Genomic DNA, 19,252 nt, shown 5'->3' on the forward strand with positions numbered 1-19,252 from the left:
TGGCTTAATTTGAGCAATAGTTCATGATATGCATCATTCATCCTCCTTGCAGACTGTCAGGGAGTAATAATTCTATACAGGGTGCATTCCAAGTGAAAAAGATCTGTGGTTCAACCAAAGTCCTAGTCATTTTAGTACATTATCTGAACTAATAGAAAGGAATGTTTGTAGCTCAGGGTTGAACTTCGGGGTCCTTGTTGCTTTCTGAGCTTGGTTGTTTACTTTCTCAAACGGAAGCGAACATATATATATAGGTTATATCTGGAGGATACACACCCTCAGTGAACAATTAGATTTTTTCAGCTGTCATTCATTTTGGAAAATTAGCTACATTGCTGTGGCATTTTTGGTGTTCTTCTAAGTTTGGGTATTAGAATAATTAGATTGGATTCATCTGGAACTGGTTCTCCTTGAGTTGTGGCAGGCTTCCAAATTCAAATTCAATAGCAAATTCTGATGCATCTGGATTCTGATGACAGCATAGGTTATGTCCTCTGTTAAGCACAGGCTAAAAGGTAGCATAATAGTGCATCTAGTTAGAGATCAAGGGATTATCAAACAGCCAAGGCAATTGTTTTATGAATGAAATGTTAGTTGTACAATATTCTCCTGACATAGTCTTACTAAGACCGTTTTAGAAATCATGTCTAAAATTCAACTTCTAGAGTATCTAAAACAAAGTTTGACTGCAATATTTTAGAAAGCTAAAGCTTTTAATGGCCAAATTCATCTAAATGTGTTAATTGTTTTGAAGCTAATAGTTGATCCAAAAGTTCTTTGAGTAATACACTGATTATTATTATTTTTGCAATTCTTTTATTTTAATCAGGGAAGTGTTATCTCCTAACTATTTCCCATAGGTTTTCCCAAAGTTACTCAAACAAAAAGTATCACATTAGAGAGTCCAGCTGAACTTGAACTAATGTGTAGTTTGGTCATCAGCGACTCCACAAACACAACAAAAATGGAAACCGTGTGGAACTCAGGAAATGCAACTTTCAACCCAGAGACCATCAGGAGGAATGAAACTCACTCCAAATGGTGCACTCGATATACGTAAGTTGCTTTTATGTTAAATAGTTTAAAATATAGAGGAACAATCTTTTAGTATGGAGGGACACTATAGGAGGAGCACCTGCATTGGCTAAAAGACTCGTGTAGAACCACTTTATAAAACCTTAGTAAGACTGTACCTGGAATACTTGCATTTAGTTTTGGTCACCACATTACAAAAAAAAAAAAAGTTGAGACTTTGGAAAAAGTGCAGAGAAGAGCAACTGAGAAGATTAAAGCCTGGAGACAAAAACATATGAAGAACAGCAGAAATTGGTATGGCAAGTCTAAAGAAAAAAAGGACTAGGGGTGACATGATAGCAGTATTCCAATATTTGCATGAGTTGTGATGGCCCAGTGGTTATAGTGCAGTACTGCAGGCTACTTCTGCTTACTATCAGCTGCTTGCAATTCGGCAAATCAAATCTCACCAGGCTCAAGATTGATCCAGCCTTACATCCTTCTGAGATGGATAAAATGAGGACCCAGATTGTTGGGGAAATAGGCTGACTCCAGGGGTAGGATTCGAATTTTTTAACAACTGGTTCTGTGGGCATGGCTTGGTGGTCATGTGACTGGCTGGGCGTGGCCAACTCAACATCACTCACATCAAGACACGCATCTCCTCACCTGGCCTCTCATGACTGGGGATGCTGCAACAGTCGTAAGTGTGAAAAATGGTCATAAGTCACTTTTTTCAGTGCCATTGTAACTTTGAATGGTCACTCCACACAAGCAAAGTACCAGCAAAGAAGGAAAAAAAAAACTCCAGAGAAGTTCCAGAGACAGGAAGTCTAGTCCTGCCAAGAATGTAATAGCTGTTAACTGAGAGGCAGTTTCTGTAAGCAACACCAGAATGTTTCCTTCCTGCCTTCCTTACAGGATTAGGCCAGTAATTTCTTCTAACAGCCGGTTCTCAAAATTGCTTAGAATGTTAACAACCAGTTCTAGCGAATAGGTGCGAACCTGTAGAATCCCACCCCTGTCTGACTCTATAAACCACTTAGAGAGGTCTGTAAAAGTACAGTGAAATGGTATATAAGTCTAAGTACTATTGCTAAATGATGTTACTATTTGAGGGGCTACCACAATGAAGAGTGGGTCAGTTTATTTTTTAAAACACCAGAAGATAAGACAAGAAGCAATGGATGGAAACTAATCAAGGAGAGAAGCAACCTGGAAATAAGGAGAAACTTCTAAGAGCGAGAACAATGGAACAGGTTACCTTCAGAAGTTGTGAGTGCTTTATCACTGAAGGTTTTTAAGAAAAATCTGGACAGCCACTTGCTTGAAGTGGTACAGGATCTCTGCTTGAGCAAGGGGTTGGACTAGAAGACCTCCAAGGTCCCTTCCAGCTCTATTCTGATTGAAAGAATTGTTAACAGTTGGAGTAATTTCTTTTTTGCTTGCTACATTAAATCTTATGATTTGATACCTTTTGGAAGGTTCTTAGTACTTCAGCTAAGCATTTTAAGAACTGCAAGCAACTTGAGATTATAGGTTGTGGACTAAGTTTCTTCTAGAAACTTGATTGAGGCAGGATACTGGTTAACTATGTCCAGAGAAGCTAACTAACACAAGAAAGGGTTTGAAAGAAAAAAAGAAAAAAAAGGTTGGAGATACTGGGTTTATTGTGGAATGATACAATAATGCCTTTCAAGTTCAGGAAGTCCCTGGGTTAAGAACATTCAACCGGTTGCTTTTTACTAAAAACAATGGCAGAGGACATTGTCCTTCCTTAAGCCAACAAAACGCACAGTGATTTATGAACTGTTGAAGTTGCCCTTTTTTACAGCTTGTTTTCAGTGGTGTTTAGCAGTTCAGAAAAACATTGCATGGTTTTACTGATTCATCAGCTTGAAAAAAGGAGAATGTTGTCCGCCATTTTGAATAATGGGGAGTCTATTTGTAAGAACAAGTTCAAACAAAACTAAGTTAAAAACAGTTAAAGAATGAAACTTGTTCTTAATCTAGTACTTGGGCTGTACATGAAGAGCTGTTGTGTAGATGATAGAACAGAATTGTTCATAAGAGAAGCCAAGAAGTGGTGGGATGATTAAGTTACAAGGAAGGAGATTTTGGATGGGGATCAGGGAACATTTTCCAAACAGCAACAGCCTTTCAACAATCGAATAGGCTGCCTTGGGTAGGGGCATAATTGTAATCTTGTTTGCTGGAATTATTTCAATTAAGGTTGGATGACTATCAGTTGGAGATATTCTAGCTCAGGACTCTCCAACCGTGGCAACTTTAAGCCTGGTGGATTTCAACTCCCAGAATTCTGGGAGTTGAAGTCCACCAGGCTTAAAGTTGCCAAAGTTGGAGATCTTTGCTATAGGTACTTCTTGACTTACCATTCATTTAGTGACCGTTCAAAGTTCAGCTTTGGCACCGAAAAAAGTGACTTATGATGGGTTTTCGCATTTACAACTGTTGCAGCATCTCCATGGTCACAAGATCAAAATTTGGCCGCTTGGCAACTGGCATGTATTTATGACGGTTGCAGTGTCCTAGGGCCATGTGATCCCCTTGTGCGACTTTCAGATAAGCAAAGTCCAATGGAGAAGCCAGACCCACTTAACAGCCATTTACTTAACAACTGCAGTGATTCCCTTAACGAGGGGAAGAAAAGTTGTAAAAAGGAGCAAAATTCACTTAACAACTGTCTCATTTAGCAACTGAAATTTTGGGCTCAATTGTAGTCTTAAGTTGAGGACTTACTTGTTTAGTACCAAATACCTGCAGGGGGCTGTGGTTGGATTAGAGCAAGGGTGTCAAACTCAATTTCATTGAGAGCTGCATCAGGGTTGTATTTGGCCTTGGGTGGGGGACTGGGCGTGGCCAGGGTGGGCTTGGCTAGCTTGACATCACTCATGTCGGGGGCACCTGTGGTAGCCAAGTCCTAAGGCAGGACTTACCTCCGACCCTCCTCACTCTCATAATTTCCTCCCTCCCTCCCTCCTTCCCTTCTTTTTCTTCTTTTTCCTTTCCTCTTCATTCTCCTTCCTTCTTCCTTCTTCTCTTCTTTCCTTATTTTTCCTTCCTTCCTCTTCCCATCTTCCCTTCTTTTTCTTTGTCTTCCCTCTTTCCCTTCCTCCTTTCCTGTCCCTTCTTGCATGCTTAAATGCAAAAAGTGGAAACATTTCTCCTTTTGTTTTGTTTTTAGTTTGTTTTGATAGCCTTCTGCCAGCAAAAATGGACCTCAGGGAGGCCACACATGCAACCCCCCTGAGCTCCTTTTCACTGGTAGAGGGCTGCAGGAGGCTGTTGTAGCAAACACACACACATACCCAGCTCCATTTTCCCTGGCAAAGGCACCACGGGCTGGTCCTTTGCTGTTTCTGTGGTGGTCCCATGGGCCAGATCTAAGCACCCCCCAGGTCGGATGCAGCTCGCGGGTCTTGAGTTTGATAACCCTGGATTAGAGGATGACTGAGGTCCTTTCCATCTGTAGTTATCTGAACTGTGATAATCCATTAACTGTGATAATCCATTTAAAAATGCATGATATTTCTGCTATCATAAATTTGTATCTGTTTCAACAAGCTATTTGCATGTCACCATTTATCAATTCAGAACATTGCCGTTATATATTTTTCAATTGCTGTTTTCATATTGTTTTTCTTTGTTTTTACTTTTTTACTTTATAGCTCAATAGTGTTCATTATGTATCAATTGCTTAACTATTTTTAAGGATAAAAGTCAGAAGTGAAGACCAGATGGGGAATTACACATGTGTTTATAAAACTACACCAGAAATAAAGGCTACATTTCTTTTACAAGGTAAGATCCAAGAATCTACCCTTTCAAAACTCACTCTTCCCAAATCACATTTATCAGCAAATCAGTGAATTGGCCCCTGTGTTTTCTGCTCTGCCATGTTAATGTCCCAAAAGTGCTTTTTCCAAAAGGCTACTGGACTTTCCCAATCAAAAATGAAAACACAGAAAAAACTGGATCAACCCCAGTAGCTCTCAAAGCTGCCAACAGGCACAATTTTTTTAAAAAGGCTGGAAGAAAGTTGTTTGTAATGAATATGAAGTAATGGCAAATCGAACTAAAAAAATATATTTTTCTCATTAATATAAAGGAAGAATTTTGCTATACACCACCAAAATACTAAGTTCTTTTAAGACATAACTTAAAACATATTAAGACTGGTTCCTTTGAATCTAATTTCTTTTCTTTTTGTTCCTCATTTTAAGATTATTTCTGCCTCTCCTCAAATCTGCAAGGAATGCCACAGCAGTTTTTACTGTTGCTGTTCCTCTTTATTGATAATACAGTATCATCTGATGTAAAATGATATTTCATTGAGGATGCAACGTGATGAATTATTGAGATGACTAAATATAGAATGATGATGCAGGTTAATGGACTATATCCATTAAATATTAATGATTTCTTACCTTTTATATACAGCCACTTAGTACTGATTTTTAAAACTGAACAAGGGCATGTTGAAGAATCACTGCTGGAGCTGTAAATATATTCACTTTCAGCGCTATTGCATGGAGAGAAAGATTACATGTCTCTTTGCAAAATGATGTTTTGTAGGATTAGAACAGGGGTGTCAAACTTGCATCATCATGTGGTGTCATATAATGTAGCGGGACTCCCCCCCCTTGCTAAACCAGGCAGGTGGGGCCAGCACGTGATGCATCTGGCCCGTGGGCCGTGAGTTTGACACCCCTGGATTAGAGGCTTGGCATTGTACAGTTTAAATGTGACTCTAAGACCCAATCAAGCATCAGACATCCAGAAGAATTCAGCTTCAGTGCTCTTTTAGTTGGGTCAGTTCTTGAAGTCATTACAACCCCGAGGGGAATTTCTGATCTGAGTACTTTCTTACAAAGCCCTACTCATTTGCAGAAACAGCTACACATTTCCAAGCCCATTTGCAATATTCTGGTAGAAAAAGCTGTATCACTAAGAAAATTGCTTTTGCATGATAGCGTGGACATTTAGAAGTAGAAAATTGAGTATGGAAGGATTAAAGATCAACACTGATCATGAGGGATATTTAAAATTACCTGTCTGTATGCTAATTCATATACTGTAGTTCTGGCCGTAGAACTGCTGCAAAAGTGCTAAATCAAGAACAATATAATGGGTTGCTGTGTATCTATCATTCTTACATAATTATAACTATGTGTTCCAAAGGCATTTGTTCCATTGCTTATTGTAAGTCATAAAACTGCATGTTAAGAAGGGAAATTTCATTACGATAGAAAAAAACATACCCAGCAATATTACACTTTGCAGCCGAACGCTAATCAGACTGGAAAGTGGTAATGATCAGATACATTTTATTTCATACTGTATTTGTTCAGCTCTAATCTATCAGTGAGACACGAGCAATAGATTTTCCCCTGCTATATTTTGTGGCTGGGTAATGGTGTGAGCAAAATAAATTTGCTCAAACAAGGATGTTCTAAATGGTTACTCATACTTGGCTCTGGCAAGCTCAAGTTTTTTTTTTTATTTTCTCTTGGTCAGGGATTTTAACAGTTAGTTTGCAAAAACTGTTTTTTTCTTTTTGCTAGCTTGTTTTTGAATGAGAAAAATAGCAGAAACTTGGTTTCCACAGTTATTGACTTCTGGTACGAAAAGCTTGGGTTATGTTAAATTTGATTATCTGCATAACAGTGAAAATATTCAGGCCACTGTAGGAGAACCCCATTTAACTGGGATGAAACATAACTTGCAGGCCTGGTCCTTCCTTATATATAATAACAAATTTCTATTTTGGTAGAGAATGCTATATGAGCTTGCACATAAACCTCATCTTCGGTTGTTATGTGTCCCACAGCCAATCATATTTCCACAGAAACAATAATTAATAACCATTAACAATTAACAATCATGTTAATTTTGAGTATAAATTATTTCCATGTGATTTAATTCTCAGGAATGTTTAGAACCATAGCTATTTCCAGATGTATCCAGAGAGATTATTTCCATATAAATCATTAAGTCTGGAAGACAAAATCTACCTTGAGCCTGCTACCAATAGCTAGAAGTTTGTGTAAAATAAACTTACACTGAAGAACATTCTAATCTTCTCTCTTAAAATTATATTTTATGATCTAGAATGGACAATTTCCATGCAGCCAGGGCCTGTTTGCTAATTATTTTGGTCTGCTCAGATGATTGCTTTGATACAAAAAAAAACCAACAACCACCATTTTGTGGGTTTTCAATATCTCTATATAAAATCATTTCAAATTCTCCAAATACAACAGAGAAGGGAGATAATCTATATGAAAGAATCTCTGGGGGCTCAAAACAAAATTGGTGGATTCAGGTAGCTGCAGACACAGCTTTTCTCATAATACTATATTGAATTCCTCTCACTTCTGCAAGTGACATTTTGTTTCTGTTTGCCTCAATGCTAGCCTATGTCAAGGGAGCAAACTATCAGTTGTATATAAGAAGATCCATATTAGTCTTCTGAAAGCCTATACAGTCCCATATTCTATTTCTACAGTTTTGAGCCAGAAACGTATAGGCAGCCCAAAGCTAATGTGCCCATAACCCCTATAAAATGTTATAAGAACAATGATAGCTGCCCTGGTTCCATTCTAACTTGTACTGAATCAGAGATGACTCAGCAAAGTTGGAAGGAGAGATGAGTGGGTGACATCTTGATAGCTCACTTACTCAGAAGAAAGAGGCAGAAATGGTTTCCTGATGACATAGCCATGTTTTAAAGACCATCCTAAAAACCATCCTGTTCCACAGAATGAGGGTAGGGAGACAGAAAGATTGCTTCCCTGATCCCCGAAAGCATCAGCCTCTAGAACAGAAACTATGTCCCATCCATTTTTCTTCATTCATTGATTTTCAGCCTCTTCTTTTTTATCATTTTAAATTGGAAATGCATTGAATGATACTTTACTAGAATTGCCTGCAGGGATTCAGGAGGCAATTGAAATTGCATAAAGAGCCTTGGGCACCTATTTCAGTGGAGCGTCATGTCCACTGAAATAGGTGCCCAAGGTAAAGTATCATTCAATGCATTTCCAATTCAAAGATGCTCTAGATCAGAGTGTCTCAACTTTGCTGACTTTAAGATGTGTAGACTTTGATCTCCAGAATTCCCCAGGCAGCATGCTGGGTGAAGAATTCTAGGAGTTGGAGTCCACACAACTTAAAGTTGCCAAGGTTGACCAACGTTGATGTACATCTACAGGCAAGAAAGAGCTGGGACACCCATCTTTCTTCTACCCCACCTTTTCCCCCTGATAATCTTTGGTCTCTGTCCCAAAAAGAAGGATACAGGCAGGGAAATGAAGTTATTGCTAGAAGTCTGAATTAACCCCTTGCATTGAACCACATTAAAATTAGGTTAGAGATATATAAAAGTGGTCCAAAGCTTGCTCGCTTTCTTGTTCTATCTATCTATTTATCTATCATCTCCCTCTATCTATCTATCTATCTATCTATCTATCTATCTATCTATCTATCTATCTATCTATCTATCTATCTATCTATCTATCTATCTATCTATCTATCTATCTATCTATCTATCTATCTATCTAGGGGTGGGCTTCAAATTTTTTTAGCAAAGGGTCCTCTGCCCAGTTTCTGGGTGGGCATGGCCATGGTGGATATGGCCTAGTCGGCTTCCTGCACCATTGGGGGGGGGATTTTTGCCCTCCCCGGGCTCCAGAGGCTTTCCTCGAGCCTCCAGGAGGGCAAAAATGGCCTCCCTGCACTCCAGAGGCTCTTTGGAAGCCAGAAACGGGCCCATTTCCAGCCTTCCCGAACTTCCAGGAGGCCTGTTTTTTGCCCTCCCTGAGACTTCGTGCGCACCCTGCACTTACCTGCATCCAAAAACGGGCTACGTGGGGACTCCTGGAGGGGTGGGGGGATGGGATTAGCCAGGAGTGGGATTTGGGGGTTCTCCGAACTGCATAGAATCTTAGCTAGGGGCTCTTCCAAACCGCTGCAAACCCCCAGAAGCCCACTCCTGCACCTAGGAGTCAGAGGAGGAGGGGAGCCATGTTAGTTTATGGCGGCAAAAATTAAGGAGGAGTCTGATAGCATCTCTATCTATCTATTACATTTACCCATTTTTCAACCAACTCTAGTCTGCTTCCAATCAAAAATCAAAAGATAGGGAGAATCCAGGTCTTTGAAGCCTTATGGGAAGCTAAATATGGATCAGGGGCTACAAGTTTCCTCCCTCTGCCTAATCTCGACCTTTTGATTTTCTTATGTAGAAATCTCTGGAATATGTTCTGTTCTATTATGCATTTCTCTTACTTCTTCAATTCTCTCAATTCATTCTAGTTACAGTGGGAAAGAATTGCTTTAACTTTTAATGCTGATATTAAAATGTTGTTACTGTTGTATATTAGCCCAAGTAGAAGTGATTTTCCTGTCAGATGCAAAAATTATAACTCATAGATTTCACTGTAAACATAATGGAGAAATGATTAAGAGAAAAGCTTTGCTAATGATGAACTCAAAATGCATGTTTTAAAGTTGAAAATGGTGTAGAGCTGCCAATGATTGAAAAGGCCAGGCAGTCTGTTCATCGGAATTCAAACAAAGGAGAAAATATAATTCGACTGATTCAGAAAAATTGAAGCGTTGCGTGTTCTCTCTCTCTCCACCCCCCTCTATTTTTGTGTGTGTGTGTGGTATGTGATTTTTTCACAAGGAAAAATGTATTTATAGGAACATCCATTTTTTCTTCCCTTAGTTTTTCCTCCTTCAATCTCTCTCTCTTTCTCTCTCTCAATCTCTCCCCCCTCTCCCTCCCCTATTTGTGTATGTGTTTGTGTATGTGTGGTGTGTGATTTTTTTCCCAAGGAAAATGTATTTATTGGAACAGCCATGTGGTCATGATAGTGAGGTCTTACTTTTGGTTGACTTCCATTTTTTATATCTAAATGGTGTACGTTGATGACTTAATTTGCATCTTTTAGTTCTTCTTCCCTTTCTTTTTTTGTGGGAAGCTAGTAACCAAAGAATACATGCAGAGTTTAGTTGGATTTAGAGAGGCACTACAAAATAGAATAAAAGGATGAAAACTAAAAATAAAGATACTGTGTAGAGAATATGTAAATATACATTTTACATCACAAAAAGCATCACTTTGCTTGACCCTATGTTGTAGTGTACAGCAAGGTTTCCCAACCTTGACATCTTTAAGATGTATGGATGTCAACTCTCAGAATTTGCCCGCCAGCCACGTACAGTAATAGAAGCATCTGCCTGTGTCTATGGACTTACAAAACATTGTCAGAGGTTGAAAAAAGAGGTGACACTATGTTTAGAAGTAGGGACTTCTTCACTTGGCGTACCCATATTAAATGGAGAACTTTAAAAAATGAAATTCTGATATCTGCTCTCAAAAGAAAAAATATATACCCATGCACATACATGCATATACATATGCTACACACACACACATGTATGTATGTATGCATGTATTATGTATATAAACACAATCCATTTTTAATACATAGCTGAAAGTTAACAAGGTTGATTTTATATGATATAAAGCTATTACAGAATCTAGTTGTTCTGCTTTGGAAACCACAAAGCCTCCTCCAGGAAAGTAACAAAGAAAATTGGTCATGGAGAGGATGTGTAGCATCTCTGACAATACTGCAGACACTGGTCATGCATTGCTTATATGTTGTGTCCTGGATAGAAGGAAGTGAACTTCTAATATTTTTTTCTGCTGTCCTCACCACTGCCTGCACAGTTTTCATGTCTAAAGCAGTAACGCTTCCAAACCACACAGTAACACAACACAACTTTCAATCACCCCTGAACAGAAAGTGCCCTTTTCATACAGTCTCACGGTTCTTTTTTGTTTTTCCTAGTGCCTCAAGTCCATGTAAAGTCTAAGCATATAATCAGTTATGTGGGTGACACCGTGGTCTTTACTTGTGAAGTTGGCAATGGGACAACCCACTTTAACCCAAGTTTTTGGATCTGGTATTCAAATAATGGAAGTGGAGAGGTAAAGTTCTGTTTCGTTTATGGGAGGAATCCTCTCTCCCCTGCCCCATTATTTCAAGATGCTTTTCAAGTCATGCTTTTGTAATATTTGACCCAATCTTAACCCAGCTAGACTGTGAATTAAATGTTCATAGATTTCCAAAGATTGATTGTGTTTTTAATTTCCCTTTCACGTGTCTATTTCACCGTTGTAATTTTCCTGCTAGAATTTTCATTTATATATTTAAATATCTATATTAGTATTTCTAATGATGATTTATGAATGTATCATGAAGATTCTTCATTCTTTTTTCTTTTGTCAGGTGGTTATTAATTCTACCCTGATGCCAGAGAAGTACAGCTTTATCCAGACACATGCAAACACAACCAAGCTGAAGATCTTTGATACCTCTGAATTAGATACCAGTTCTTACTGGTGCAAAGCTGTATTTCTACTAGGTGAAAGCAAAGGAGAAGTATCTCTCAAAGTCCTGACGTATCTAACACCTCTCAAACCATTCCTTGTAATAGCTGCTGAAGTTATCATTTTAGTAGCACTTATTTTTATCTATGAAGTATTCTCCAAAAAGAAAGAAGCAAACACTGGTAAGATATGGAAGAATAACATATTCAAATATGGTTCTTTTATTTGATATTTTGTATGCAATAAGAACAGTGGATGACATGAAGGGTAAACCTCTGTTTATATGGGAGCTTCTTGGGGTCAGAGGGTAAAGAGGGTAATTAATTTCTTGCATTATGTCATTATGTTATCACACAAATCATGCAGATAAACTAATTTGCAAGGGTATAATTTGCATCATGATATATGACATGTGGAACATCAGTATGGCTTCTACCAGTAGTCTGTGCTGATATGTTCCCATTGTATTGGACCTCAACTTCTAAAATTCCTGATCCAAGATACATGATGTAAATGGAATTGTAGGGACTTAAGTCCAACAGAACTGAGTATGCAAAGTTAGGAAAGATTGCACTAAACCATAAAAATAGGTAAACTTTATTTCCTCTGATAGTTTTCTATAATTAGAATTTAAGAACGAAGTTCTGTAATAGGATCAAGTAATCTTTTATTGGCTGAGGACTGCATTTTATCTTCATGTGATGGATCCAGGACTACATTAAAAGGTGAACAGAGTTCTTGGGAGCAAGAGGCGCACACACGACAAAATGTGACTACCCCATGACACAATGGCATCAGGGGTGGGATTCTACCAGTTTGCACCTATTTGCTAGAACCGGTTGTTAACATTCTAAGCAGTTCGGAGAACCAGGGAATAGTCCCATGTGTATCATTACTTCATCCTGCATAAGAACTCCATATTTTGTGTCATTTGTGAGATGATGTCATGACATGCATGATGTCCTTGTATCTTGGGCCAAATGTGCTTCTTCTACATGTGCTTCTTATCACAAGAATTGAAACTTTTTCAAAAGATGTTCAATACATAGCCCCCTTTTTATGGGGGAGAGTTATTACCCATCAAGAATTAGTTTAATTTTATTACTTCTCTAATTACTTATTTTATGTTTTAGTATGTTATTATGTCTATTATATACAGCCAAGCAATTTCAATAATTGGCAGTATTAAAAAAATAATATTTAAGTAAGCACAAAGTAAAATCATTTAGTCGCACTACAGAGAGGAAATGTATTGACATTAAACTAATGTGGCTGTTAACTATACTAGTAATTAAATGGGCAAAGGTCTTCTGCACACTAAAGGAAGAAACAGCAGCTCTTCTTATCTTGCAGTATTAGTGAGGAAAGTATTTTATAGACAATGTAACGTGCTTCCAGCTCAGTATTCTATTTTTGGAAATTTTCTCTTTCCATATTTCCAACTAAGTCAATAGGCATAATTCCTCTTGTAGAAAGATTTTGAAAGCGATCATGTTAATCCATTATATTAACTATTCAGTTGACTATAGAATCCCTTGAACTCATAAATAAGCAAAAAAACCAAATAAATGGAATAAAATTATACACAGTTTGGTGTAGTGGTTAAGGCACCAGATTAGAAATCAGGAGATAGTTCTTGTTCTAGTTCCACCTTAGACTAGAAAATTGACTGTGTGTCTTGGGCCAGTTATTCTCTCTTAGCCCTAAGAAAGGGGCAATGACAAACTACTTCCAAAAAATGAAAACATTTAGTTCAGGCAGTCACCAGGAGCCAAGACTGACTCAAAGGCTTGAGTCAGGCTTGAAATATTAAGTAAGTAAGTGAGTAAAATATACCAACAGAAAATACAAATCACATTGGTTTCTTTCTCTTTACAGAAGTTGAAAAAGAATTCGAACAAATAGAAACATTGTAAGTAATAATGTTCTTGTTGTAAAGTTAAAGCAATACTGTTTCATGACAACCAACACCATTACCATTCAATTTTAATGGGGGTTGGACTTCAAATATTAATTCTGTCTCGTTTGTTTATTTGTCTGCTAATGAAAGTGTTGCTGACTTCACTTGTAAAATAAGGGAAAAAATCTATTGCAAGCTTCTTCTAAGATAATCAAGCTTGATCTTTTTTCACACTTAACTTGTAAGAGGCATTACTGGAATGCTATTCTGCTTAAAAATAGTAGTGGTAGTATCCGACTGTTCTCCCCATGATTCCACCAAAGTGATAGGGAAAGGAGAGGTGTTTTTTTTTTTTTTTGACAAAGCCATTGAATAGGCAAAGTACATTTTGCTTCCATGCTGCAAACTCATATCTGCATATACACATTTCCCAGAGACCAGAGACTTGCTGAGAACAAAACTGTTACAGGAAATGGTAGTTTTTCTTCCAGTCATCTTGTTATACTATGCTCCCTGGTTATTCCCATGTTCAACCACTCACTCAGGCAACCTCCTAAATACAAAGCCTAATAATTCTTAGATTTTAATTTACTGCAATTGTGAACTAGTTAGTTGCTAGGATGGACAACCCAGGGAAACAAACTTCAACAGCCTATTTAACTGAGTATACTGTATTTCTGTTAGTCCCATATCTTGATCCTCCACTCAGTAGCTAATGTTGAGGTAATTTATAATTCAGCCATCAAACAGCTTTGTTTCAAATCAATGCATTAAATGGAAACATACTCCAAACTAGCCAAATTAGAATAGAACAGTCATGTGTCACAATAGTATTGTGGGAAATCCCACCAGTTCTTATCAATGCCTCACAAGCATTTTTATGTAACTACAGGGGACTAGTGGTTTCTAGCTTATTCAGAACATTGAAGAAACTCTCATTTTGCATTTCTCTATAGGTGGAAAAAGATCACCTATGGTTTGAAGCTTAGAATTTTACTCCCTCACTTGCATTTTTCTAGAAGGGAATGTGAAGGCTGTCTTATTCATTTACAGATATATGTACAGTTATAGTATCAATTATATAGTGTATTTCTGGAAGATATGAAGCCTCCTCACTGATGGCTAGCCTTTACTTTTAAAACCACATCTTATGTCTCTGTTCTGCTCTATTGCTGGGGACGTTTAACCAAGCAAGAGCTAACAATGTGAAAACCCATCTAAGGGTAAAAGTCCATGTTGAACTTAATAAATGGGAAAAAAACTGAACCCACCCTTCTTTATTCTGTACAGGAAATCAGAAGACAGCAATGGTATGGAAAATAGTACTACCCGGCATAGGAACGTCTAAATCTCTTGTGAAATATGGTAAGTTAGAAGGTAAATCTGAGAGATCTTGTATCTATTAGTGTCCAGGTTAAATTTCGGGACTGTCAGGTTTGAACAGGCATTAAAGAAATGTTGGGGTGCTTGTTTATTTTATTCAATTTATTTGCACCCATCTTACAGAGGCAGCTTTGGGTGGAAAGCATAGATCATCACCAAAAACATTTGGTGTAAGAATTGTTGTTGTTAGTTGTGAAGTTGTGTCTGATCCATCATGACCCCAGGAACAATGTTCCTCCAGGCCTTTCTTCCTCTACCATCCCCCAGAGTCCATTTAAGCTCACACCTACTGCTTCAGTGACTCCATCCAGCCACCTCATTCTCTTTCGTCCTCTTCTTCTTTTGCAATCTTTCCCAGCATTAGGCTCTTCTCCAGTGAGTCCTTCCTTCTCATTAAGTGGCCAAAGTGTAAGAATACAAACTGAAAATTAAAAATCAGAATGGACTGGAGTAAAATGAAAAAAGTGGAAACTACGGTTGCCATCAACAATACCTATATCACATAGGTTTACCTAATTAGCCCATTTTTAAGGACTCTCCAAAAGACTAGTAGAGATAGGGTTAAAGTAATGTGGCGGTAGATGAAATGGTGTTCCAGGGGGCAAGCAGAGGGATAGTAAAGGCAAACTTCTGGTGTCCCTCTAGATCAGGGTGTCAACCTGGCAGCTTTCAGACTTGTGGACTTCAACTCCCAGAGTTCCTCAGCCAGCAAAGCTGGCTGAGGAACTCTGGGAGTTGAAGTCCACAAGTCTGAAAGTTGCCAAGGTTGGACACCCCTGATCTAGATTCTATTTCTTTAGATGGGGACCATTTTTGGTCTTATGGCTGACTGATGGTTCAGGTAATGACCAAAGTTGCAAGGTTATTCCTCAAATAACCTAGTCTCATGCCCCAATATAGGTACTTTCTTGCTACAGAACTACTGAAACAATGAACTCAGTTCAGTCCACCATTCTCGATGAGAACGATAAAGGATTGTTTATGGAATGTCTTTTTAGACATAGGAGTAATAATATTTTATCAATTGCCCCAGTGATGGTCACTGTGTTGAATTACAAATGACTACCAGATAAATCTTGAAAAGGGGAAGACAGTGGGGTAAGAAGATAAAAAGTATCTTCAGTGTATACACCAGAAAAACTGAGGAGGAGACATACATGGAGAGATTCTCTTTTTGAATATATAAAAAACTCCCTTATTATATTCTTACCCAACTGTCTTACACACACACACGCACACACGCGCGCACACACCACCACCACTACCAACAGTGTTCATACTGGAGAAAAAGTGTGGTGTGAAAATTCTCTGAAGAGCACCGGCTTTGCAGATGGCCGTCTATCTGAAGTGCAGGTTATATAGAATAAACGTTTTGCCACGTCAGCTGGAATGTTGGCTGGAAACGGTTGCAAGGAATAACAGCAAGTGAAGGGCTTCTGATTAGTCCATGAAAGGCATATCAGATACTGCTGTGCGTGGGTGTTGGCAAGGCAAGCAAAGAGAGGAAATGATACCACAGCTGTCCTGATGCTGTTGTGGCTTCTATCAGAGCTGTGCAAGTGAGCAAGTGGTCTTCTTTTTTGGTAGCTCTGCATACCTAAAAAAAAAAAAAGGATGCCAGTGGCTGCTAAAATGGGGAGTGAGACATTTGAGACTTGACTTAGAGTATGAACAACTATCAGCTTTAACCAACACCTGAGCACTACTTTGAATCAGATGGTATTATTGCACTTCTTTAATCTTTCTTTTCTTTTTAATTTAGGTAAAATGAGAAGAAATACCAAGACCGCACTGGATAAAAAAACTTTCTGAAACAGTGGAACTGTATTTACTTGGTTTCTAATGATGGACTTCTAGGTGTCTTAAAAATACTGCTTTTAAATGCCTTTTTAAAAAAATAATGAATGTATTAAATAATGCTAATGTCATACATATTGTCCTAAAAGTTTTAGCTAAACTTATGCTGTAGTGTAGACTGTATCTTTTATATCTGTTCAAGCCTTTGGCTGCAATTAACCATAATCTACTATTAATTTCATTCATTTAATCTGAATGTGTATAGAGCACATTTTTGTATATGATGATCAGCACCTACTGCAAATACAGGTAGTCCTTGACTTACAACAATTCATTTAGTGGACTGTTCAAAATTATATCACTGAAAAAAGTGACTTACGACTTTTTCACACTTACAACCATTGCAGCATCCCCATGGTTATGTGAACACAATTCAGACTCTTGACAATTGACTCATATTTATGAAGGTTGCAATGTTCAAGGGTCATGTGATTACCTTTTGTGACCTTCTGGCAAGCAAAGTCAATGGGGAAACCAGATTCACTTAACAACCATGTGGCTAACTTAGCAACTACAGTGATTCACTTAATCATAAAATGGGGTAAAACGCACTTAATGTCTCCTTAGCAACAGAAATTTTGGGCTCAATTGTGATCGAAAGTCAAGGACTACCTGTATTCGCCTGGTTTGTCTGCTAGTAAAGTAGTATTATTAGAAGCCATACAACCCAAGATTTACAAGGATAAGTAAATTGCAAAGGGTTTAACATTTATATTGAGAATTAATATATATCTCTAACTTAGAACCAGCTGAAATGGCAAACATCTTTAGCCTCCAGTATTTTATGTCAACCAAGTGTCACCCTTAGAATCTCAAAGCATTTTCTCTTTTCCTTCTGTAAAGAAAGAAGTTGTTGGTTTTCTTGGAAGAGGTTATGTGACTGGTAGGGTAGTGTAAGGAATATGATAAGTAGAAAACAAATACCAAATGGTGATATTTAAAGCTTGGATTTGGTTAGATTACTTGTCCAGAAGTACCACAAGTGGACAACAGCAATACACTCAATGATATGCCTTGTTAATCTCATGGTTTATCAGTAGCTTTACCAAAGAACTGAGAAAGTACACACATTTTACTTTAAAATAACTAATGAAGCCATAACGTTTCTAATGTGTTGTCATTGTATTTCTAGGTCCCTGTGTTCCCTTTATCCTTTCCATTGTTTGTACAATAAATGTCACCAAATAAGAGAGATAGCTGTCAAATGTTTGACACGATTAAAATTTCATGAAGAATTAATACAAACCAATTATAATCACATATTTGAAAGAGTGGTTTGTTTGTTTTTTCCTTTTCAGGCAACAGTGGGGCTGATCTGCTCTTCCATATCCTAAGGGAATCTGCACAGGGCAAGAAGGGATTTTAAAAATGCAAAGTGTGATCAAAGCCTTTTCCCATTTTACATGCATTGTCTTAATTGTGTATCCGGCACCAAAACTTTCTAAACTTTGAAAATGAAGTCAAATGAAAGCATCAAAGTACCCCAATATGAGCCAAATAAAAACAGTGTTTTATTTTACCAATAGAATGGACTAATGAGATGTTGATTACATTATAGGCAAAAAAAAATTAATACTGTTGTTTATTTTTTAATGAAAGGAAATTGGTTTTAAAGATTTTACGTTAATGAGCATTGTTTTAAAATTTTAAAGTGCAGTAAACAGGATAGGGGATAGTACCCAGGTTATTGTCTCACTTTGTACAGAATCACAAAGATGAATTGATTTAAAGAATTTATTAGTCAATATAATGATTACTGCCAATATTCAGATTAAGGAATAGTGAGCAGTGCACTTTTTATAAAAATATATGGCTTCTCTAAACTAGAACGTATGTTTTGGATATGTCATTTATGCATGGCTCATTGTTTTGCAACAGATAGACAAATGGCATTGTATAAATATCCTTTAAAAAGCAATTGTGAGATTATTATTCCTAAATCCAATCTGCCGTCATAAATGTGATTCGGTTGTCAGGCATCCCAATGTAAATCACATGACCATGGGAATGTTGCAATGCTCAAATGTGTGAAAAATGGCCACAAGTCACTTTTTTCAGTGCTGTTGTGACTTAGAATGGTCACTAAGTGAACTGTTGTAAGTTGAGGACTACCTGTAGTTGTGCAGTCTGATGCTGTCCCGTTTTCCAAGTCATTCCCACATACCATTACACAGCGTTGGATTTCTTGCTGATGCTCACCCACTGGAATATTCATCTTTATCCAGACCTGCTTAATGTTTTCAAGATAAGCCCAATTATGATTATTTCTGTAAATTATTTCACAAAACTTTGACAGTGCCTCCTATTTAATGAACTAAGAGTTAATCATATACTAATAGGTTTCATGGTATTAATCCTCCTATTCCCAATGTCATGCTTGTCAAGGAAATTCCCTGTGATTCTGTGACATTTCCAACAAAACTGGTGTATTATAGGCCATTAATGTACTTTTTTCATAAAATTGTTTCATATAAAAAGTATTACTGTATCTCCATCTAAATGTCAAAATTAATGGATTTTTTAAAATGTCTTCCTTTTAATCTACCATATACAGTTACTTTAACTTACTCCTTTATAATGAACTTTAGAGTAGAATTTGTTATTGCTTCATTTCAATGTAATTGATTTTCAGAGTTGATGACTATATTCTGTTTTTTGAATGTATGATTTAA

The 19,252-nt window shown here is 37.5% G+C and overlaps 1 protein-coding gene across 2 annotated transcripts in view; it reads left to right on the plus strand.

Moving 5' to 3' along the window:
• The window catches only part of EMB (embigin), a 36,462-nt gene extending 18,624 nt beyond the window's left edge, over positions 1–17,838 (plus strand). Inside the window, exons 4-10 of one of the 2 annotated variants that reach the window (XM_026716371.2) lie at positions 861–1,056; positions 4,748–4,836; positions 10,899–11,038; positions 11,340–11,622; positions 13,319–13,352; positions 14,631–14,705; positions 16,486–17,838. In XM_026716371.2, the coding sequence (XP_026572156.1) occupies positions 861–1,056; positions 4,748–4,836; positions 10,899–11,038; positions 11,340–11,622; positions 13,319–13,352; positions 14,631–14,688 (800 nt within the window). In that variant the 3' untranslated portion in view covers positions 14,689–14,705; positions 16,486–17,838. The remainder of the gene's footprint in view (positions 1–860; positions 1,057–4,747; positions 4,837–10,898; positions 11,039–11,339; positions 11,623–13,318; positions 13,353–14,630; positions 14,706–16,485) is intronic. The other variant, XM_026716389.2, reaches the window with a different exon arrangement.
• The last annotated feature ends 1,414 nt before the right edge of the window (positions 17,839–19,252 follow it).

This window comes from Pseudonaja textilis, chromosome 2, assembly GCF_049901715.1.
Source record: "Pseudonaja textilis isolate UNSWEBS1 chromosome 2, rPseTex1.2, whole genome shotgun sequence".
Lineage (NCBI taxonomy): Eukaryota > Metazoa > Chordata > Lepidosauria > Squamata > Elapidae > Pseudonaja > Pseudonaja textilis.